This window comes from Accipiter gentilis, chromosome 6 (genome assembly GCF_929443795.1).
Source record: "Accipiter gentilis chromosome 6, bAccGen1.1, whole genome shotgun sequence".
In the NCBI taxonomy this organism is placed as follows: Eukaryota; Metazoa; Chordata; class Aves; order Accipitriformes; family Accipitridae; genus Astur; species Astur gentilis.
Genome location: NC_064885.1, coordinates 18480045 through 18503823, shown reverse-complemented (window position 1 = coordinate 18503823; position 23779 = coordinate 18480045). Strand labels below are relative to the sequence as shown.

The window sequence follows — 23779 nt, the reverse complement described above, 5'->3', positions numbered from 1 at the left end:
TCCAATGCCTGACAACCCTTTCAGCAAAGAAATTTTTCCTAATATCCAACCTAAACTTCCTCTGCCACAACTTAAGGCCATTTCCTCGTGTTTTGTTGTTTGTTACTTAGAGAAGAGGCCGAACCCCACCTCACTACAACCTCCTTTCAGGTAGTTGTAGAGACCGATAGGGTCTCCCCTCAGCCTCCTTTTCTCCAGACTAAACAACCCCAGTTCCCTCAGCCGCTCCTCATAAGACTTGTGCTCCAGGCCCCTCAACAACTTGGTTGACCGTCTCTGGACACGCTCCAGCACCTCAATGTCTTTCTTGTAGTGAGGGGCCCAAAACTGAACACAGTACTCGAGGTGTGGTTTCACCAGTGCTGAGTACAGGGGAACAATCACTTTCCTGCTTCTGCTGGCCACACTATTTCTGATGCAGGCCAGGATGCCGTTGGCCTTCTTGGCCACCTGGGCACACTGCTGGCTCACATTCAGCCGGCTGTCAACCAGCATCCCCAGGTCTTTTTCTGCCAGGCAGCTTTCCAGCCACTCTTCCCCAAGCCTGGAGCACTGCATGGGGCTGCTGTGACCCAAGTGCAGGACCTGGTATTTAGCCTTGTTTAATCTCATACAATTGGCCTCAGCCCATCGATCCAGCCTGTCCAGATCCCTCTGTAGAACCTTCCTACCCTCAAGCTGATCAATGCTCCTGCCCAACTTGGTGTCATCTGCAAACTTACTGAGGGTGTCCTTGATCCCCTCATCTAGATCATTGATAAAGATATTAAACAGAACTGGCCCCAGTACTGAGCCCCGGGGAACACCACTTGTCATCAGCTGCCAACTGGATTTAATTCTATTCACCACTGCTTTTTGGGCCTGGCTATCCAGCCAGTTTTTTACCCAGGGAAGAGTACACCCATCTAAGCCATGAGCAGCCAGTTTCTGCAGAAGAATGGTGTGGGAAATGGTGTCAAAGGCTTTACTAAAGTCCAGGTAGACAACATTGACAGCCTTTCCCTCATCCGCTAAGCAAGTCACCTTGTCATAGAAGATCAGGTTAGTCTAGCAGGACCTGCCTTTCATAAACCCATGCTGACTGGGCCTGGTTGTCCTGTACATGCCATGTGAGCGCACTCAAGATGATCTGCTCCATAACATGACTGAGTACCGAGGTCAGACTGACAGGCCTGTAGTTCCCTGTATCTTCCTTCTGGCCCTTCTTGTAGATGGGCATCACATTTGCTAACCTCCAGTCAACTGGGACCTCCCCAGTTAGCCAGGACTGCTGATAAATGATGGAAAGTGGCTTAGTAAGCACTTCTGCCAGCTCCTTCAGTATTCTTGGGTGGATCCCATCCAGCCCCATAGACTTGTGTGTGTCTAAGTGATGTAGCAGGTCACTAACCATTTCCCATTGGATTATGGGACTTCATTCTACTCCTCTTCCCTGTCTTCCAGCTCAGGGGACTGGGTACCCAGACAATAACTGGTCTTATTATTAAAGACTGAGGCAAAGAAGGCATTAAGTACCTCAGCTTTTTCCTCATCCTTTGTCACTATTATTTCCCCCCGCATCCAATAAAGGATGCAGATTCTCCTTAGCCTTCCTTTTGTGGCAAATGTATTTACAGAAACATTTTTTACTGTCTTTTAGTAGCCGGATTAGCTGGGCTTTGGCCCTTCTAATTTTCTCCCTGCATGACCCATGACATCCTTGTAGTCCTCCTGAGTTGCCTGCCCCTTCTTCCAAAGGTCATAAACTCTCTTTTTTTCCCTGAGTTCCAGTCAAAGCTCTCTGTTCAGCCAGGCTGGTCTTGTCTGCTGCCTCATCTCTCAGCACTATGGGGACGGCCTGCTCCTGTGCCTTTAAGATTTCCTTCTTGAAGAATGTCCAGCCTTCCTGGACACCTTTGCCCTTCAGGACTGCCTCCCTTGTCAAGCAGGCTCCCAAACAGGCCAAAATCTGCCCTCCAGAAGTCCAAGGTGGCAGTTCTGCTAACCCTCCTCCTTACTTCTCTGAGAATTTAAAACTCTGTCATTTCATGATCACTGTGCTCAAGAAGGCCTCCAACTGTCACATTGCCCACAAGTCTTTCTCTGTTTGTAAACAACAGGTCCAGTAGGGTGCCTTCACTAGTTGGCTCCCTCACCAACTATGTCAGAAAGTTATCTTCCACACACTCCAGGAACCTCCTGGACTGTTTCCTCTCCACTGTATTATATTTCCAGCGGACGTCTGGTTAAGTTGAAGTCCCCCACGAGAACACGGGCTAGCAATTGTGAGACTTCTCCCAGCTGCTTACAGAATATTTTGTCTGCCTTTTCATCCTGGTTGGGCAGTCTACGACAGACTCCCACTGTGACATCTGCCTTGTTGGCCTTCCCCCGATTCTTACACATAATAAGTCAACCCTATCATCACCATCATCAAGCTGTAGACAGTCAAAACACTCCCTAACATAGAGGGCTACCCCACCGCCTCTCCTTCCCTGCCTATGCCTTCTGGAGAATTTATAGCCATACACTGCAGCACTCCAGTTGTGAGTCCTCATACCATGTTTCCGAGATGGCAACTATATTGTTTTCCCACTGCACAATGACTTCCAGCTCCTCCTGTTTGTTGCCCATGCTGCATGCATTGGTGTAGATGCACTTCAGCTGGGCTATTGATCCCACCACCTTTTTGGGGGGAGAAGCTCTAATTCCTATGTGATGATTCTCAGGCACTTTCATGGTTTCTAACACATCAATAACCCTTGTCTTTGCTGTCGCATGGCTCTCCATCCCCTACCTCCACTGAGATACACATAGCATTACTCCACTGCATCACACATAGCTCTAACAGCTGTATGCATTAATTGTCAAGCCCAAATATCCTTTCCCTCCACCGCTCATTTGGACGAATACCTGCCATTTGACTGTAGCTGCCTCTGCTGTATGATGCATTCATCACTATCTCTTGATGTTTGGTTTCCTGAGACTAATGATACTACTCCTCTACTTGCCTTGTGATCACAGCCTGTCCTTCCTATAGAAGCTTTGACTAGTGACACACCGTTTAAGACCCTTGGATTATTTTTCCATCGTGCCACTGGCTGGCTGTATGACAGCAGCATGTCCCTTACGTTCCCTCCTTGCTGGGCCTCACCACAGTGACTGCTTGCCTCTGTGAAGAGCAGAAACCTGCAGTAAGGATGCACCCATCCCTGTTTGTGCAGCGGAGGGCAGCTGAGAAAAGGCAGTGTGGGGAGCACCAACACGCTGGCTATGTAGATAAGTGGGAACCTCTCATCCTCTCCTTCCCCACCATCCTGTTATTTTTGTCAGAATGGAAACACTGCATTAAGCTGTTTCTGGTTCAGTGAAGGGGCATTTGCTATCCAAAGGCAGACTGTATTTGAATTTTCTTTCAAATGCCTTGTTAACTCTCTCCTGATTTACTGTATGCACGATTATCCTGACATTCTTTTACAACATGCATCTTTCTCTGGGGAGAGGCAAAAAGTGACCCAGAGCAGTAGATAACTAACCATGTGACTGAGCAATCTAAGGTGCCCAGCATGGATGACACATGCATTATGTGGTTGTGGTGATACTGCTGCAATGTTGTGAGATACACCATGGGTTTTGTACAGGTTTTCTCTTTCTCCCTTGTGCCTCATAGAGTGCTCTTTCCATTGTGTTCCCAGAATTTACCATTGCACCATTTTCCTGGAGAAAAATAGGGTTTCACTGCCACTCCAGAATGGCTGAGTAAATCCTTTTTAGCAGGACTCCAGTATACACTCTGCCTTCTTGGGGAAATCCTTGGCATTCAGACAGTGTCATTCATGCTCAGGCCCCAAGAAGTCTGTGCATGTACTCTGTAGTTGAAATTCAAAGGAGACTCTGACATGATAAACATGTGGGCATCAGACAGGCACTCCTGTTGTAGTGGCCAGTAGGACCAGCTTACAAATACACCAGTGCAACAGGTCCCAAGTGTTACTTAACTACACCAAAGCTAAGGTTCGAATGGTTGAGAATGGTACCAGGCATGTATAGACACAATCATCGCTGTGTTCTACAGCCTCTAGCCATGAGGGTTGGGTTTTTTTGTTTGGTTTGTTTTTTTCAATTGTTGGGCGTCCTTTTTTCCCTAGAGGAGGCCCTCTATATGGGACATGTCAATAACCAATGTCCCTCAGTATAATTACTTAAAACTCTCCAGGAGAGTTATTTTAAGCAGCTTAAGTACTAAGTTTAGCCACCTTAAAGACTTAAGGCTCTATCCACCCCAGACTAGCTCTGAGGCCTCAGAATACTTTCTGCTCTGAAGTATGTCTCTGAACATTGATGCTCAAAGCTTTCCAAAGCAGGGCTGCACTGGCAGCACAAGAGCATCCTCCACCACCAATGCGTCACTGAGCCTTGTTTGCTGGCTGAGGCAGAGTCACCACTAAGAAATTCCAGAGCACCAAATTTATGTTCTTTATGGTACTAAGCATACTGTGTCCAAGTGATTCTGGATAAATGCTATTGAGAGCAAGGTCAGTCGAAGCATCTGCCAGACTAGCACCATCTCCTTTTCACATTGCTTATGGGGAGTAAACAGTTATCAACACTTGTTTGGCTCAGCAGCAATGGTGCCAAAGCTGCAACCACGTTGGCAGATTGCGCTGCTTTCTTGGAGGGAGCTGACAGTTTGAATTGCTTTGTCCACAGCTCATCAGTGATGGCAGTGTGGTGTATGCAGAAGCCCTCTGGGACCATGTCACGATGGATGACCAAGAGCTGGGATTCAAGGCCGGTGATGTCATTGAAGTAATGGATGCTACCAACAAGGAGTGGTGGTGGGGGAGGATTCTGGACAGTGAAGGCTGGTTTCCAGCCAGCTTTGTACGGGTAAGAGCTTGATGTTTCTTTATGCTTCTCGATTAGCACCAAGTGCTTGTTCTTTTTCTCCAGATTTAGTGTTCTGTAGTGACTCCGCAGGACTTTCACTGCTAAAGATAGTTGGTTCAACATGTCTTGTTACTATTCCTCTACGCATGGCTATGGTACATCAGGCTTTCTTGGCTGAGCTGCCACCAGTGTGGAGAAGTTCCTCTTTACATGAGTAAATCAGGGTAAGAGGTGGTTCAGTTCCAGACTCAGGAGCTAAGCTGAGATGTGCCAGCTGGGGAGCTGCCTTGCATGGTGGCTTGCAGAATGCTTACCCATATGTATATTGGCTAATTTGTGCCCAAGCACACAGCATCCCCTTCAGGAGCGAGTGACAAATACTCTCCTAGAAGAATCGCAGATGCAGCTGGCAGAGGTCTTCAGTCTAGTGTCCACTTCAGAGAGTATGGATGAGCACGGCACCAAATTTAGTTTCCTCCATCTGGAGCTGGGTCCAGTGCAATGCCATGTCCCAAAGTATGCAACCACCCGACTCACGCATGCACCTTCTCTTAGCCCTGGAGTTTTAAAATCATCAGGCTGCTGGGCTACCACAGAGCACTGTATTACAGGCATTTCAAAATGGAGGAGAAAAACACAAAAAATGTCTTGGAGGTCATGTGGGACAACTGATGAAGGGAGATATGAAACACTTGATGCTTGTGGGCCAAGGCTTTCCTAGCTACAAAGACCATATAGAAATAGCTATATAGAACAGACCAGACAGTCCCAGCTGTATATTGCAGAGGTTGGATTACTTTCCAACAGAGCATTCTGAAACACATCTGAATTCTCTGTGCAACTCAGGAGTAGAACAATATTCTGGGTAACTGCTGTGCACTCCTTTCCTGCTGTGAGGAGAAAGGCTTTTTTCCTTTCTTTGGGCTGTGTCTGTTGGTGTGGATGCCTGACTCTGCTTTAACTGCTTCAGGGCGGGCTGCTCAGTACTGCAAAGGCAATTAGGTGCCAAAGGGCAGAGATTCTCAGCCCTTTAGCTCTTTATCCGGGTCACTTCAGATCACAAGTGTCCCAAAACCAGGTGAAGCATGAAAGGAGGTGATACAAGGTGATCCGGTGTCTGTAGCAAAAGTCCTTGGAGAAATGGGGCAGATAGTGCTATAAAAGTTTTGAAATGTTTTGTTACAGATTGCAGGAGACAGTCTCAGCTGGGTAACCATTACAAATAGTGGATATTTTGCAAGTAAGATTACTAGGACCAAACTCCCAGCACTGGTGGAGACAGAACTGCTTTTTTCACAGTCAAAACACAGGCTGTTTTTTCTTTCATGTTACTGAGAAGTTAAATTGTTGTCCTGGCTGGCAATAAACCTGTGATAATATTTCAGGGGAAAGCAGACTAGTGCTAACCATTAGGGATGCAGAGTAACAACTTTTTTTAGCAGAGTAATTGCAACACTAACTCAAGCATCTGAATGAAGATTTCGTGTTAATTATCACTTGGTCTCAAGCTTACTGCTGGGAAGGCTGGTATGTTTGGGGACTTGGATAAATCTGCAGGTCTCTTAGTTACTCCACACAAGTTTCAGGCCAAGGTCTGAGTTTAGGACGAGCTCACAGTGAAGGAAAAACTGGACTGCACATCTTGAGGGCTTCACCAGCTGTTAACAGTGATTAAATGTAATCTACGCCTATGCTGACAAGGGATGGGTATGCACAATCTTTTGTACGTAGATAATATCTGTATCAAGTGGCTAGTAATCCTGCCTAGAAGAAACTACATTAAAAGTTTAAAGCGTTCTGCAACATTGTTCTAAAAATGCCTATAGTTATGCATGTTCCTACTTCAGCGTTATTCACTGTGCTGGGATTGATCATTTGAGTTGTGTACAAAATATTCCCATGAGCACTCTGAGAGCTACAATACTACTGCATAAAAGAAAGCTCGTAAGTGAAATGCACCGATTGCCTGCTATTAACTAAGGTCCTTTGCTACTGTTGCAATATAGAGTCTGTAGGAGGGTGTGTCTACAGAACGCGGGTGTTTTTCTCTGCTCATGCTGTGCTGCCATCTGATGGGCATTATGAAGGAACCATGACTTTCACACACAGCCCTGTAATGTAATGCCATTCCTTACCATACTGTATGCCTACTGGCAACTGTTATCTGCTTTTATATTAACAACAGATTTTCTTTAAATAATCTTGGGGAAGCAGATACTGAGAGGCCATCTGTTATTTATAGTATGAGAACAACAATAAAGGTATATAAAAAAAGCAACTATTTCCTGAATTTCCCCCTCCCTCCCTAAGCAACCCCTCACAAGTACCTACCTAAGCAGGTTTCACTTGATAAACTATTTTTGTCCTGGATTTGTATGTATTCTTCCTGGAGGACTCCATATAATTCCTGTGACTTCTGTCCATAAAAGATGCCTGCCTAAAACCACCCATGTCATACAGTGGGAGCAGCTTTCAGGTGGCTTGAAAGTACCCTCCCAAAACTGACTATCTGGCCATAGCCTCCCCAAGGGGGGAATGTGTTTACAGGTAATATACACAGAGCAGCCCTCTTCACTCCTTATCCTAGCTCAATCTTTGTCTGCCATTCAGTCAACTGTCCCAAACTTCCTTGAGAGAGTTGTGTTTAGCAATACAAACAGTGAACATCTTGTGTGTCTGGCACAGCTGCGAGTAAACCAGGATGAACCCATGGAAGATTATCCCCTGAAGGTAGAGGGTGGCAAAGAGGACGACTCTAGCAGTGGCACCCGCCGCTTTGGGATGGGGCAGACCACCAAAGACCAAATGAGGACCAACGTCATCAATGAGATCATAAGCACAGAGAGAGACTACATCAAGCATCTGAAAGACATTTGTGAGGTAAATAATTGTGAATTTGAAAATTTGTGAATAAAGCGGAAGTGAATGTAAGAACTTTTTTGAAGAATAATAGACTGTCCCATTCTTGCCCAGAGAGTGACCCTAAGCAGCTAACTTTTCTTTTCTGAAAATGAGACTGTATTTCCATCAGAGCCTGCTCTGCTAAATTGCATTGCATGCTCAGAAAACAGAGGACAATTCATTACAGCAATATCCCAAATGCCTCTGTGTTTGAAGCACCCTGTTGGGCTCTGATTAAATTGAATTAACTGAATCTCCCAAGCCAGAGAAAAGTAAATGTCTAGCATTGCTGTCCTCTTTAATATATGTTCTGAGGTAATACAGTCAGCAACTCCAGCCTTCAGGCAAGTCATGCTCAGATCAAAACAACTGGGGGATGTTCAGCCAATTAGGTCTTTCACTTGCAAATATGCTGAATATTGCAACACCTCTTCTAAAAGAGACATGCTGTCACATACATTGGGGTAAATTAAGGTAATTGCTAAGAGTTTTGCAGGAACACAGTTCTTCACTGAAATGACACAAAAATGTAGTGTCTTACAGGAGAGCCAGCTGGGACAAAGCAGTACACACCAAACAAGTCTTTCCTTCTGCAGTGGCCCCCCATGTCCTTTGTACACTCCTTCTCCCTTGAGTCTACCAGGCATTTCCTAATACAAGCATCCAAACCAGATCAGCAACTGGATTTAATTGGCCTAAATCTATCAGTGGATCAGTGCTGGGGTCACTACACCCTGTAGTCTGCAGACAGATAAAGGAGTTTTTAACAGGAGAGAAAGCTGCTCTGAGACTCCTTCAAGTGTGGATTACAGTATCATTTAAGGCAGTGATGTAACCGCGGCTTAGCTTCCATTTCTACCATGTTTTGGGTGATACTAGAGGAAATAATAGTTAAAACATGGATGCACTTATGCAGGAAGGGGGTGTACTACTGACTACAGTCCATGGGGGTTTCTGTTGATAACCAAAGCCCACAGAGCAAATGCCCAAGAAGCTTTCCAGTTTGGTTTCCTCCTAGGGTTACATTAAGCAGTGCCGCAAAAGAGCTGACATGTTTACAGAAGAACAGCTGAAGACAATCTTTGGGAATATTGAGGACATCTACAGATGCCAGAAGAAATTTGTTAAAGCACTAGAGAAGAAATTCAACAAAGACCATCCACATTTGAGTGAGGTTGGCTCATGCTTCTTGGAATATGTAAGTAAATTTGACTTCATGGGAAAGAGGTAGCTGAGCATGTATTAAGCCAGAGGATTTAGAAATTGATCTGACAGAAGTGAAGATCAGTTCAAAAAAACTAACACATTAAATGCCCCCCCCCTTCAACCACTACACACCTCCCAACTAAACATCTTCTAGCTGTTGTGGCTGTGGAAAGAATATTTTCAAAGCACCTCAGCTTCTGAGCACTATACTCCCTGCCACACCATGCTAATTTATGCAAAAATGTAGGAAGATTCCAGAATCTCGATCTGGACCTGAGTTTACAGCTATGGTATTTTCAGGTCAGTGCAGGATCAGCAATAGCTGATCCAGTCATTGAAAACATTCAGCTGAGCACAGGCCAGAACACATGGAAATGTCTCAGTCTCTCAGATAAACTGCAGGTGCTGTAACTTGTAATATACCCCACCCATCCCCAACTTTAGGTCGCTGGGCTTCAAAGTCTGCGGAGGATACAAATTACCAAACAGGACCTACACAGGGAACATAGAGCAGTTTGAGCCAGGCCATCACCATAAAGAACTTGGACAATAAAGCTCTTCATTTCCCTTGCAGCAAACAGAGTTTCAGATATACTCTGAATACTGCAACAATCACCCCAATGCCTGCATGGAGCTGTCCCGCCTCACCAAAGTTAACAAGTACGTCTACTTCTTTGAAGCATGCCGCCTGCTGCAGAAGATGATTGACATCTCTCTGGATGGGTTTTTGCTGACTCCCGTGCAGAAAATCTGCAAATATCCACTGCAACTTGCTGAACTGCTCAAATACACCAACCCCCAACATAGGTAAGATCAGCGTGGTGGGGAGGGAAGGAGTGAGACTGGTCTCATGGAAATAGACAAATGCAGAATCATGTATTGATGGCAGCTTGCCAAGAGCAGCTGATACCATGATTCTTCTGTTACCTCATAGTAACCAGGAAAAAAAAAAAAAAGTATTTTTCTATCAAATACATCATTTTCCACTACAGTAGCACTGGCCTTTCCTGTCTGTTACAGATCTGGAGTTCCAAGGTCCACCTTATAATGGTACTTTTCTATTTTATTAGGCCCACAGATCTGTGATACCAGCACATACATACTTTGGAATTAAATGTTTCCAGTAGTGGTGTTGAAAACTTTGCCTCCAAAAGCACTACCCCAGAACACCCATGTAACTGCCCCCCAGTACATCAGGGCTGAGTGGTAGTCATGAATTTTGCCCAGTGCTTCCCCAGTGGGAAGTCGTGGCCTACAGCAGTCAAGCCATGCACACTCAGTGCCTCTTCAGCACTAGCTTAAAAGCATCCAAATCCCTTGCTTAGTTTCAGGGTGAAGGCACTGCTCTCGGCTCGAGGAACTATGTCACTTAAAGCATCTGAAATAATTAGCTACAGAAATAAAACATGAAAAATCTGTATTAAAGGAAAGTGTTGATATTGGTCTGTTGTGGCTTGACTTAATTTTACCTTCCTAATTACAGAATGGTTTTAAGCTGTCTTATTAAATCTATAAGCATGTTCTTCTGAAGCTGACCTCTTAACAGAAAGGTCCTTAATGCAGTACACAGATGTTTTGAAAATTGTGTTAGAGACAAGTTGTGCAGAACAGCCTCCCCAGTACTCCAAACTCAGCAGAAGTAGCTGGTGGCAGCAGATGGTGCATGGGGGAGGGTAGATCAGCTTCTGTCCTACCCTTCCAGATAAACCATCAGCTCCTATTTGAAATGAAGCCAATTATTGCTGAACTGCCTTACTTGCACATGACAGAATCAGTCCCTGTATGAAAACAGTGGCATTATGAATATAATGTATTATGTTGTGGAAAAAACATGAGGCTTGGAAAGCCCTGGAGATTCTTCCAGCAACTTGTATTTACACATCTGTGGCTGAATTTGATTGCTTACCCCCTTCCCTTCCACAAATTGGGCCTGGATTTGTTACAAGACTATAATGTGTGCCTCAAAACCAGGATGTATCTGAAAAGCTACCCACAGAAACATGTACCTCTGATTTCCAGTATAAACCAGCTGGGATAGAACTGCAAGTGGAACTCCTGTTTTCTGCTCTCCAGCTCTAGACCATGCTAGACTGCACTCCTTTGGAGTGTAGGTACAATAAGCACATGTCGTTTTGTCATACCTAACACCTCTGCCCTATTCTAGGGATTTTAAAGATGTCGAAGCTGCCTTAAACGCCATGAAGAACGTTGCTCGGCTCATCAATGAGAGAAAGCGGCGACTGGAGAACATTGACAAAATTGCTCAGTGGCAGAGTTCAATAGAAGACTGGGAGGTAAAGAGACTTACTTTCCCCATGAATTGAATGTTCTGTGTTGCCCCTCTTCTCCCCCTCCGAGAGCTTCTGCCTACAGCAAGATCTTCATAAGGATTACTATCTAGCCCTACATCAGTTCTGTTGCCCCTCTTTGTGTGGGTTTGTTGTTTGGTTTTTTTAATTTAAACAGATGCCACCTTTTAGTACAATTGAAAAGATCTAGCACATAACCCAGCTAGACCAGCTGTCTTTGCATGTTCCCTTGGATTTTTGCTTCCCCATTTTCCTTGGAGAATAAAATTAACATGTAGGTTAGTGAAATCCCATTATTTTCCTCTTGCCCCCCATTTTATCTTGAGTGATTTCAAACTCAAGATGAGCAGAATTGCCCCTTAATGCTTAATAAGCCACATTATTCCTGCAGAAAGGCAAGCACTGATATAGCGACAAAGGAACCCAAGGTTCCCTGTAGACTCATTAAAAAAAAAATTGCTAAAGAAAAGAAACAAAACTACTAATTTTCTAAAAAACAAACAAACCCCAGGCAAGAACACCAGACCGTCTCCCTTCTAAAGGATGTCAGGCTAAACTCTCAGCTCTCTGCTTATGTGCTGCCTTTAATGTCAGGGATGCATCAGCTGCCCTGAACAGACTCCCTGGAAAAAGAGATTTTTTTCATTTAACACACTATTGTTCTAATCAAATTCAGTTCCCATTCCCTAGATGCCAAGGACACAGTATCTCCCTGATGTGACAAGGACTGTCCTCCAGCACAGAGGCTCCCTATCATTCCCAGAAGAGAGTTTCGTCAGCAAGAATTCAGGCCACACAGGCCCCTCAGCCAAGCTGAGGTTCTCCTATGAGACTATGGGCTTATTTCTTCTCCCATTTTCAGATGGCTGAGACCAACCTGTTCTTTGTGCTGTTCTCAGGGTGAAGATGTCCTAGTCAGAAGCTCAGAACTCATCTATTCTGGGGAATTAACCAAAATCTCCCACCCTCAAGCCAAGAGCCAACAGAGGATGTTCTTCCTCTTTGATCACCAGCTTGTCTGCTGCAAGAAGGTAACCTCACTAGCCAGGCACAACTGCTATCTATTGCAATGCTAAAGAATTTGAGTAAACTCCCTTTCTACCCCTTTGTTTCCTTAATACTTACTGGCGTTCTATGGGCATTGGGCACAGAGATTTTTATGTGCATTCATTGCAGTCTTTCTTTTCTCTGACATCCTGGTGCGGTCTGTGCACCTGACCGCAGCAACAAGCTACAGGAACTAACTACGGGCCTAATTCTGAAAGCAAGAGAGGAAGGCATTGCACTGCTTCTGGGCTTAGTGTATGGGTTTATTGTATACATCTCAAGTATGAGCATTGTCAACCATTTTCTTTTAAATGTTTTTTTTCAACTGCACTTCCACATGAGATTAATAGCATATTCAGAAAGTAACTGCAGCTTTCATGAAGAGCTGCGGGCCTTAACAGTCAATAAGACCATAATGACATCATATGTAAGTCTCTATGTACAGTCCATGCTATTTTTCATAACCTAAGTAATAAAAGAAATCTTCCTTTGTAGAGCAAATGAAAGGTGTCTTCTATTGGAGTTTCAGAACTGAACATGCCAGGGTTTTTTGCATAATCCATGGCATACAGGTAGCTCCAGGTAACTTAGGCATGAGACCCTCACTGTTTTATCACTGCTCTCAGATTTATTGTTCATTGTCAACACAAAAAACAAAAGGAAATTAGCATTTTTATGGCTTTCTAACTGGAACTGTAGGATTCAAATACTGTTTTCTGACATGGGCTTAATGAGTATTTGGGATTATGTGTCGTTACACAAGCTTGCTTCTCATTCAGAGCTCTTCAGGGCAGCTGATATCCCACAACAGTAGATGCCAGCCTATCCTGACTCCATCACTAGAAGAAACCATGATTCCCCTCACTGTCAACAGAAGCTTAGCACTCTGCAATTCCATAGATTCAGATCCAGTATCAATTTTTCTTACATGACTGTAATGACTGCCAAGACGATTAAATATGCCATCATATCAAAGAAAGTGAATGTTTAAGGAAGGGAAAGGACAGGAAACAGTAACATCTGTTACAAGTCTGTGTGATCTCTCTTACAGGACCTTCTGCGCCGGGACATCTTGTATTATAAGAGTCGGATCAACATGGATGATATGGAAATAGTAGATGTAGAAGATGGGAAAGACAAGGACTTCAATCTCAGCGTGAAAAATGCATTTAAGTTGCACTGCCAAGACACTGAGGAAGTCCACTTATTCTGTGCAAAAAAGCCTGAGCAGAAACAGCGCTGGCTGAAGGCATTTGAGAATGAAAGGAGACAGGTTCAGCTCGACCAGGAGACAGGTATGGAAAGAGCAATGCTGTGAGACAGTGGGGTTTTGGTGTGTTTGTTTTTTCTTTTTTTCCTTCTTTTTTTAACCACCAGCCAATTCATAGGAGTGAAAGGGCAGGGAAGACAGTCTGTTCTCCAGTCCAGCTCAGGCTGCTGAACTGCACCTTCTGAATGAATCTGTGCAATTGAAGGGAAAAAAAAAAAAAAAAAAAAAAAAAAAAAAAAAAGGAAACCACCATGAGTAGACACTGCAGTATGTCCTCAGGGAGGCTGATGCATCTTTAATGAGTTCAGGCAGGGTTAACAAAATAGTCAATACATTACATACACCTTCCATTATTTTGCAGTACAGCATGAGTGCCCAACTTGGCAATATCTATACAAAACATTTTCAGTCAAGGGTTTTCATTGTTTTGTCTGAATCCTGCTTAATTCAGACTTGTGTGATTTAATGAGGTTTGAACCACAAGTGATCTGGACTCAATTCTTCACCCAGCAAAGTGTGGGGAGAACAGCAGGCAGCAAACTTTGCATGAGAGGTAGGGAGAGTTGTGCAGCAGTAAGTGCCCCTTCCAGCTTTGGGAGTAATTTCAGCTTGTGAATTCTCACCTCAGGTATTTCGCTGCCCCTGAATTTCCCTTACTGTCTATGCCAGAGTCTTCCTATGAGATACAAAATGATTACCTGCTGCTAACAAACTTACTTTATCTTCAAGGTTTTTCAATCACAGAGGTGCAGAAAAAGCAGGCAATGGTGAATGCCAGTAAGCAGCACCATACGGGGAAGCCTAAGGGTAAGTCACATCTGAACATACAAATGCTGCCAGAACTGCAGGGGGAGGGGGGAAGCTTCTGTATTTACTATATGGGAGTAGTTTCAATGAAGTGGCATTAACAAACTCTTGAAGAGGCCAGATGGTGAGCTCTGATGTGACAACCTGCAGTATAGTTCCTGGCAGACTCAGATGGCTGGAGTCAGAAAACTATTCCTAACTACAGGAGAGCTGCTTTGCACCTGATGGCTGAGCACTATGCCAGAAACCACAGTTACATACAAGCCAGCAGCTTCTCTTCAAAGGCTAGGTCACAGCCTCTCCCTGGAAGCTAGGCTCTCCAACCAGCATGGCATTCCCTTTGTGAAAAGACATGACTAAGTTTTGCAGCATGTAAAGAGTCATAAAGTTCACCACAGCAGGGACTATTCTTGCCTGGGCAGTTGCGCCTGTGGAAGATGCTTTGGAACCTGCAATTTTGGCAGAGTGCCATGGATAGGTACCATGCTCTTTAACAGAGCTGTTCATTAAACCTTTATGAGACAAGGAAGATCTACCAGCAGCCAGGGGACTGCAAACTCAAGCACAGAAAGGAACATTGCTGTGCCCGCAGCACTGTCAGCTGAAGATTCCTGCTACCCCATTTTGTGATGCCACCACCCCCTTTACATCCAGAGGAAGAGATGTAACTTGCTTTCCTCTGGACCCACAGAGAGGCAACCACTTCCCTTTGGTGGTACCAGTCAGCAGTTAAATCCTAGCCAAGTCTCCAGGAAGAAAGCTTGGCTAAATTTCAAAGTCAGTCAGAAGTAATATTTGGCTGCAAGCAGAGGGAAGTTTGGAAGGAGGCCAGACCTCTAACAAAGCAAAGCCCTAGGGGTAAAGCAGGAGAGGAGATCCCAGAAGCCAGCCCTGTCCCCAGGCTAGGCACTGACCATTGTGACTCAGAAATCCAGTGCAGGAAGTTGTAACAGGCAACAGAGGCACATGTGCATCAGCTGCTTCTCCCAAAACAACCAAAGGCACTAGTTAAGTTTGTCACTAATGATGAGCTACAGCTTTTCAGCCCTGCTGTCATGTTGACAGAACATCTGTCAGGTACACTTCACATTTCTGGGACTTCCACAGCATCAAGTCTAATCCCACAAAGCAGTGGCAAAACTAAGGGTAATCCTAAAACAAACCAATTCACTCCCCTGCAGCTTTAACAGGGACTGGGCAGGGGCCGGGGAAGGGACCTGCGCCCAACTAACATGCTTCCCACCTCCTTCTTACCACAGCTGTCACCAGGCCATACTATGACTTTCTGATGCGCCAGAAGCATCCCACCCTGCCTACTACACTTCCTCAGCAGCAAGTCTTCATGCTGGCAGAGCCCAAGCGCAAGCCCTCAAACTTCTGGCAGAACATCAGCAGGCTGACGCCCTTCCGGAAATAAGGGCAGCCCCGTGTTTGTGCCTGAACCCCTTCTGAGAAAGCACTTTATCCGTCAGTCCTGGCAGGTGGAGCCCAGGTTCTTCCAATCCTTTGTTTACAGAGGATGGCACATGTGCTCCTGCCTTCCCTATTTATTTTGCAGACCGACTGACCACACTGGCTCTGAGGTGAGACACTGTGCATGTGCTTGCACACATGTGCATTTGTGCCAGTCCCATCGAGCCAGCCTTGCACAGCGCCCAAGAGGCAAACTTCCAGGAAGAGATCACAGGATGAGCCTGACATGTCTCATCTGAAAAGATTTTGCTTGTCAGCTGTACTTTGACTCACTCCTTCCTGCTGTGAACACTACTGCTGTCTGGCAGCTGTCAGAGAAGGGGTGGCAGCTGATACACCTGCCAGCTCTGTGTCCACTGACTTGCACAGAACAACAGTTCAGAGTCACTGACATGATACTTTTTTCCAGGGAGGGATAAACCCTTCTGCTCTCTGCCCACCCCCACTCCCCACATTTCTCAGAGACATGATCCTCTTACACACATCTAATTCAGTTCGCCTTTGCAGGCACTCAAGACAACAGTGAGTATTGCACTGTGACCTTTTCCTTTCCTTTAGTTCCAACACCACTGATGAACTATCTAGTACATTAAACTGTGCCAATCAACCTGCAGCATGAGTAAAGTTCAAGAATCTCTCTAGTGGGTTTGAGTTACATGTTAGAGAAAAATGTGCCTAATTAATACCATACTCAATTCCTTAGATTCTCGTCTCTGCATCATTCTGCCGTATTTCCTGGCCAATGAAAATGCTCATTGTTTGTAATGTGTTTATTTATGGTAAAAAAATCAGAACTGTGTATTTTGTAAGTCTGTAATTGTTCTTGTCAGATGTTGTTAACTTGATGCCTGTTTTGTCTTTTTTTTTTTTTTTTTAAGAAAGGTCAATATTTGCAAACCTAGCTCCCAGAAGTCAGTCTACAGTTGAACTCTGAAAGACTAAAACCATGACTGTTATGCAAACTTCCACAGGCCCTCATTTCAAGGGATATTGTTGCAGGTTTTTGACACCTTTAAAAAATGGAAAGCCACTTTAAAAAGGCCTAAATTTGGCATTAAGAGTCTCACTAAGTACCCAAATTTCAAACTGTGGCCAAAAAGAATTAATTTAAAACTTGGTTAGCAAAAGGAAAGATTTGCCTTACCATAGTGAGAGTTAGAAGCCATACTGACTGAATTCCCTAGCTTAAGAGACATCCTGTGACACTGGAAGGAAGACACCTGCTCATTCCAACATGATGCTAGTGTGAGTGAGCATTAACTGTCTGCAGAGCTCAGAAATCCAGTGTTTGTTGATGCTGTAGCTGACCAAAATCTGGTCGTCCAGGGATATCTGAATTCAGTAGCATGTACAAAGTCATTCTTGCACTATACCTTATCTTCCCCCCAGACCAGGGGCAACATTTAATTTCATAAAGAAACTTGTAAAAGTGACTTTCAGCCTGTGTTTGTCTCCAACATGTCTAGGTCTGTGTACTTGTTTCTCTTCAGAGTCACTGTAGAGATTCTGCTCTTGCAGCTCAAAAAGAGACCGTTAATCAGCAGAAGCCATGCCAGGAGGTTAACTCAAAGCCATCCTTTGGATGGAAGACTTGAGAAGCAGAGACCATACTGGAGATGTGCTGGTCACTTAGAACACTGATCAAGGTTAGCAAGTCACCAGCTCCCAAATTCCTGCTAGTTACTTAAATGGAGAACATGTCTAGGAAACATCAAAAAAGCTGCAGGGGGGTGCTCAAGCCCACTTTGAGCAATATGGAATTAAAGAGGAACAGCAAGTGCCAAGAAGTAAGAAACATACTTGAAAGAGAACCCAGCTACTCCTGGGACCTGCCCACCTGCACAGCCTGCAGCCTGCTCCCCTGCCCCTCTTCCTGGGAAAACACACAACTCCATGCTCTTCTAGGCAGAACCAGATGTGACATCACCATTCAATATGGTCCTACAGAAAATGGTGACCAAAAACTTCCCTCCATGCAGAAGCACAAGAGATGTCTGCCCAGGGAAGGTTTAGCACTTCCCCCCTCCCCACCATGTCAGCCCAAGCAACAGAGGAAAATGGGGCTTGCCAAACTGGAAGCAGAGCCTTGAGATGCTGCCTGACTGCCTCACAGTGACCTGAACCAGCACAAGCAGTTACAGGTCTGGTCTGTCATTTGTCAAAAATGCCTCTCTAATACCATGCAGCTGTTGGGAAAACAAACCAGTGGGACACTGCAGGAATGGCCTTCAAACACTGCACAAAACAGGCATGGTTCACTGAACTTGGGGGGCAGGGGGGAAACACCCAACCAAAAAAAGAAAAAAAATCCAGCCCTCATTTGCACATTACATCTACATTATCAGCCTTACAGTGCTCAGCATTGCCTGGCCTCACCCTCTGGTCCTTTCAACCCACACACTGTCCATGAGTGCTGGCTAAGCTCCCCTCAGGGGCCAGCACACAGTGGCAGCCTAAGCTTTAGCACACAGTATGAAGAGCTTTTGACAGCTGGGTCTCTCAGCCTGAACTATGATACAGAACATTTGTTCTCTACACTTGAGAGGACAGTGTGTCTTGGGGGGAGGGGGGGGGGGGGGGGGAGAGGAGGTGCTGGGGGGGGGGCTAAAAAAAAAAAAAAAAAAACAACAAATAAAAAAGAAAGGAAAAAATCAGACTCTAAGAAGCCACTGAGATCAGGCTCTACTACTTCTTGCCAAGTACCAAAATTAACAGTGACACCTCCCAGACCCATGCCAGGTTACTGAGTGCTCTGCATGCCATGAAGATTACATGGTTTGGACATTCCCCCTCCCCCAGAGCTAAACACTAGTAAGAGCTGCCTGTACACAGTCCAGCCTCTGCTAAAACCCAAGGCTGTAGACACAGTCTGCCCTGGGGGGGGGGGGGTGTAGGGGTGTGTGCGTGTGTGTGTTTTACCTGCAGCTCCCTGTTCCCACAGCTACACTAATACTGGCATAATGCCATTTTGCCACAACTAATATTCACCCCTCTGACAAGCTTAAGCCCTTGCACACACCTTTCAGGGGAACACCCCAGTGTTTGCTGCCTCTCAGGCATAAGCTTCAGCCCAAGAAGTGTTGCTGCACTCACCCTAAGCAGAGCAACACCCCAGTGGGCCTGTCACAGCATCCATAGGGCTGAATTACCCTTACTGCATTGCCACACCCAGAACAGCATCAGGCAGTTGCAGCCAGCACTCCTCAGTAATGGAAGGCACTTGTCACTTCTGTGTTTACCCTAAGTGTCTACACCTTCCTTTCCTTATCCATGGCATGTTTGTTTTGATTGGCCAGGAAGAAAATCTGTTGGCATAGAAACAATCAATTTTCTGAGCTTATCAATCAGCTTCATAGGAAGTGGGGGGAGGAATGCTGAATTGGACCAGTGAACCTAGGCTGGAAGGGACCTTGGGACAATTTCCACCCCCAAAACATGCACACCCCTTCAAAGCAAGACCAACTGTGAAGCTGCATCAGGTTTCTCAGCATCTTGTCCAGTTGCTATCTGCGTGTGCTCAAGGCCAGAGATTCCCCCAAAACCTGTTTGTGTTCTGTTCAATACCTCACTTGTCCCCATTATGAAAAAAAAAGTTCTTAAATCTATTCCAAGTTTCCGTTGCTGCAACTTCTGATCTGTGTTTAACGTGTATGTTGCTTTATACACTCAGCTTTACATCTACACTGAAGTCACTCCAGTACAAATCTTGACCTATTCTACTGAATGAAATGGTGTGACAGTGGCATATCACCTAAAAGTGCAGTAGCTTTGAAGGGAAATAAAACACACCCCTGCCCTCCCCCTGCTAAAACACACATAAGAATTGGCTACTATTAATTATCTGTGTACCAATACTCTGAAAAGTAAGTATGTATTGAGGTGTTTAAATTATCAGATTATTTACCACCTCTTCCAAAACTTACATGTCTGACCAGTGCACACAAATGATTTTTTTTATAGAGAGAAACTTCTTATAGAAATCTTTCTGAGTGCCAAAACAGACTTCTCTGGCCAAACAGTATACCAGTCAATGAAAAGTTACCTATTTCTGATAGAGAGAATACATTCTCTACTTGACTGCCTATTGGAACTCTTTCTAAAGCATGTCTTCAGCTGGGATTCTAGTCTTGCAAGAAACATTTGGAGCTAGGATCCAATCCCCTATGCAAGACTGAAATCAGGTATAAAAGCTGATCACGCTGAAATAGGTGGGAACCTTGGAATACAGTAGGTGGTGTTACAGCAGTGACATTGATAAACAGGTAAGGATCAAACTCACTTTGCTCAACATACCTACCCATGCACAAGCATGTCAAAAGACCACTTTCTAAATCTGAAGAGGATTTCATCAAGACATGCCATCCTTTGTTTTCCACCCAGCACTGCTTCCTGATTCTCTAACCACAAAACCTATTACTTCCTGAACAAACTGTGTATCAGATCACATGTAACCTCCATTGGTTTTAAATTATTAGACACTCAAAACTCACCTCATCTCCTAAGTTATGATTAAATGGTAAAATGTACATCTTTTACACAGTGCCAACAGACTAGCCAACACTGAATGTCCCTCCTCTTCACCCTGGCATCTGGATTTTGAATGGAGTTACATTGTACTGTCAATTCAAAGTATCAGGGAGAATGCACGTGTAGGACAGAAAACATTCATGCATTACGTAGATCCACAGGGTCATCATCTAAACATAATAATAGGGTTTTCCAGCATATGAACAACAGGACAAGTACAGCTTCTGTCAAGCTTTCTGAGCTTAATGGACAACACAATCTCAACAGATTTGCAAGAAGAGTCCATTTGAAGCATGAATAAGCAGAGATGTGAGACTTCGGTACCCACTCCTCTGGAAACGCACCTTCAACATGGCCAGAAATGCAGCTTTTCATGAAAAACAAACTGAAGCTCCTGACACAACTCTGAACACCATCAATCACTCCAGATTTCAGGGCAGAACCTACCTAACTATTCAGAAAAATACTTCTGCATTGAGTTACATAAGAGGACAAGACAACCTGATCCAGGGGTGGTTTGGGGGTTGGGTTTTTTTAGGGGTTTTGGCTCTGTTTCCCTCCTTCTGTAGCTATCCGTTTAGGCAGCTTCTTGTGAAAAACAGCCATGTTTCTTAATGAGTAAAATCTGCCCGGATTTCACTTGGACAAGACACAGACTTATGTAAAGCAAGTGAACCAATCAGAAGAATGATTCGCTGACGCTACCAGTAAGATGAAGAGAACCAGTGGCTGCTAAATAATCTAGTTTCTGCTCTGACAAAAAGAAAATTTAAAAAAATCTCTATTTTGAACTATTAGTTTGGAATAACTGAGTCAGAAGAGGTAGGTGTCTACACTAGAAAAATGCCTATGCTTCAAGTTTTGACAGCATCAAAAGCAGTACAAACTGTCTTTGTACTAAATCAAAATAACAGATAAAAGTTCCCATGAAGCAGCCTTCAAGATCTTTTCTGTTGTGTCCGTTACCTGAAGAACAGTGGGGTGTAGGCTGGGGAGGAGCCTTGTTTGTCTGGCCTAGTAAATCACTTTGCTGCTATACACTGCAGGTAATCCCAGCTGTCCAGGACACAGCTCTGCAAAACCGGCACATCAGTCTGTCAATCAGAAGCCCACGATGTGCAGACTGCCTCCATCTGGGTGTCCAAACAGCTTCCTGGAAACATCAGAAAGCCAGGCCCCCCTGTCATTGATTAGGGCAACTGAAAATTCAGGCATCTACAAGTAACAGACTTTCCAAGAGAATCACAGCCTCAGACTGAAAAAAGCTACGTTTCTTGGGATGCCAGAATGACAGAAATCAGCTTTTCTTAATAAAAAAAGCCTTTCGTCTTTTGCAATATATATCAAAATAATATCAGGCTGTGTTCCTCCAGATTTACTGTAGTGGAAGCATATCTTCACGTCACAGCAGAATTAAGCATATCAATCTTGCCACTGACTTGTAAATATCACTCTTTTGAACAAGTACTGTACCACTCGCTACACAGACTGCTTAAAAACTGTCAGCACCTGCGAGGTGGTACAGCATCCAGCAAGTGCTGATTTGTTATTTTACTGTTACCAAGTCAGCCATTTTCATTTCTCACATCAAGTACCACTGTGTACCTGCTAATGAGGGTTATAACATTGCAATACCCATTTGGACAGCAAATATGGTCATACAATAATTCCTAAAGCTTTAAGAATGGAGCTGTTCACCCTTCATTCAACTGCTGGAGCCTCAGCCTGTACCTGCTGCTACTCAAGTTTTCTACTAAAGTTAGCAGGACTTGGCACTGCTATTGACAAGTAGCAGCACCACATCAGTACAATCTTAAGGTCTCAACTACGATGTCCTGTACCAGCCCATCAGTAGAAAGTCCCTGTCCCCAGAGCTCCTTCCCTAAGCAAAGCTGTGGGATCAGGTCTTCAGGTAAGTAATGGGTTAAAATTTCTATCCATTTGGTAATGGATAGAAATTAACTGGAAAAAAAAATATTGAAGTGTTTTCAGATGATTTTAACCCACTGAAGGTGCAGTGCTGTTCACTTAAGTTTCATAGTGCAGGGGAGGATATCAATCTTCAGCAGAGACAAATCAACACAACTTGTTTCAGAGCTAAGCTAGAGCAAGAAGGCAGTCAAAACCAGGACATGGCAGAAGCCCCAGTTCTCCCCTGCATTTCTCTGCTGCGTGCTACACAGATCTGGGTGGGGTATCGGAGGATAGCCTACTGCATGCTCAAGAACAGCAGCAAGCTGGATTTCACTTGCCTTTATTATTCACAGCCACGTAGTCTCAAGCTTGTGAGAGGCCAAAGGGCACTCCTTCCTTCCTGGCCACACAGCAAATCACAGCTTGCCCTGCCTTGGGATTAACATCTCGCATCACACTTCATTTCTCACCGTGTCTCCCATGTTTCCTTAACAAGCTACATCACTAAAATCCCATGGCTTTGGCAGGGCTGGTGGTTTTAGGAAAAATACAGGCTGCTTGTTCTTTTTGCATAATGGTCCTGTCATTTTCCTCCCTGCAACTATGCCACTCTTCTCTGCACGTAGTGAGCTTTTCTTTTGCACAACTTCGCTACCAAAGCAGCTCCCTGTTCTACAGCCTGTGCAAATGAAATACCTGTGATACTTAACCCAGACTTCTGTACCTTTGTGCGTGACTGTTTACAAATATATTTGTGAGATGGGAAATAAACAAGCTATCAACTTCACTCTTGTCTAATGCTGTAATCCTCCCATAAAACATTCATTACTAGGTATACAAAATAAGCCTTTGTATCAGCTGTAATCAAATGGAGCTATCTATGTAACAGTAGAGTTCCTTCTATCTTTCCACACCTGCTTCTCCCCCCTTAGAAGTAGCAGCCTGCCTCCACATCCATCACCTAGGCTTGAGGATAATTTTTTTCTTTAACCTCCAGCAACCTGAAACAATATATCTGCTTTCTAAATCACGCCATGAAGAAAAAGCTTACTCCCAGCTACAGCCGTGTCAGCATTCAAGCACTGAAAGAGGAGGGTACAGCAGTTAATCTCAACTGTGAAGTTCATGTGATCACAATTCTTACAATAATGCTGGTAAAAGCAGAACTGTGGAAAGGTGTGTTCCCCTCCCTCTTCCTGAAGCATCAATTTATCCATGTATTTTACCTTTCTTCCCCTGAAAAGAACAAGCTATTGTAAAACACTACAAAATAGATTAAAATAGCCCCAAAATGAAGGTCCAGCTGCACTAATTTGACGGTTGGGCTGCACAATGCCAAGTTTTCTCTTCAAGTTTGTGTTTGAAGTATCTTTTAGTCCACCAAGGTCTATAGCTGTGGGTTACTTCTACCCATGAGGCTCGACAGTCTTCCCTGTAAGTCTGCCATTCCCTCTGT

The 23779-nt window shown here is 44.5% G+C and overlaps 1 protein-coding gene across 2 annotated transcripts in view; it reads left to right on the top strand.

Annotated features, from left to right (window-relative positions):
• The window catches only part of ARHGEF4 (Rho guanine nucleotide exchange factor 4), a 185010-nt gene extending 166570 nt beyond the window's left edge, over positions 1-18440 (top strand). For both annotated transcript variants that reach the window (XM_049802631.1, XM_049802633.1), the window contains 9 exons: positions 4690-4869; positions 7555-7749; positions 8789-8968; positions 9551-9783; positions 11141-11270; positions 12185-12316; positions 13384-13627; positions 14332-14409; positions 15669-18440. In XM_049802631.1, the coding sequence (XP_049658588.1) occupies positions 4690-4869; positions 7555-7749; positions 8789-8968; positions 9551-9783; positions 11141-11270; positions 12185-12316; positions 13384-13627; positions 14332-14409; positions 15669-15826 (1530 nt within the window). In that variant the 3' untranslated portion in view covers positions 15827-18440. The remainder of the gene's footprint in view (positions 1-4689; positions 4870-7554; positions 7750-8788; positions 8969-9550; positions 9784-11140; positions 11271-12184; positions 12317-13383; positions 13628-14331; positions 14410-15668) is intronic.
• Positions 18441-23779: the final 5339 nt, after the last annotated feature.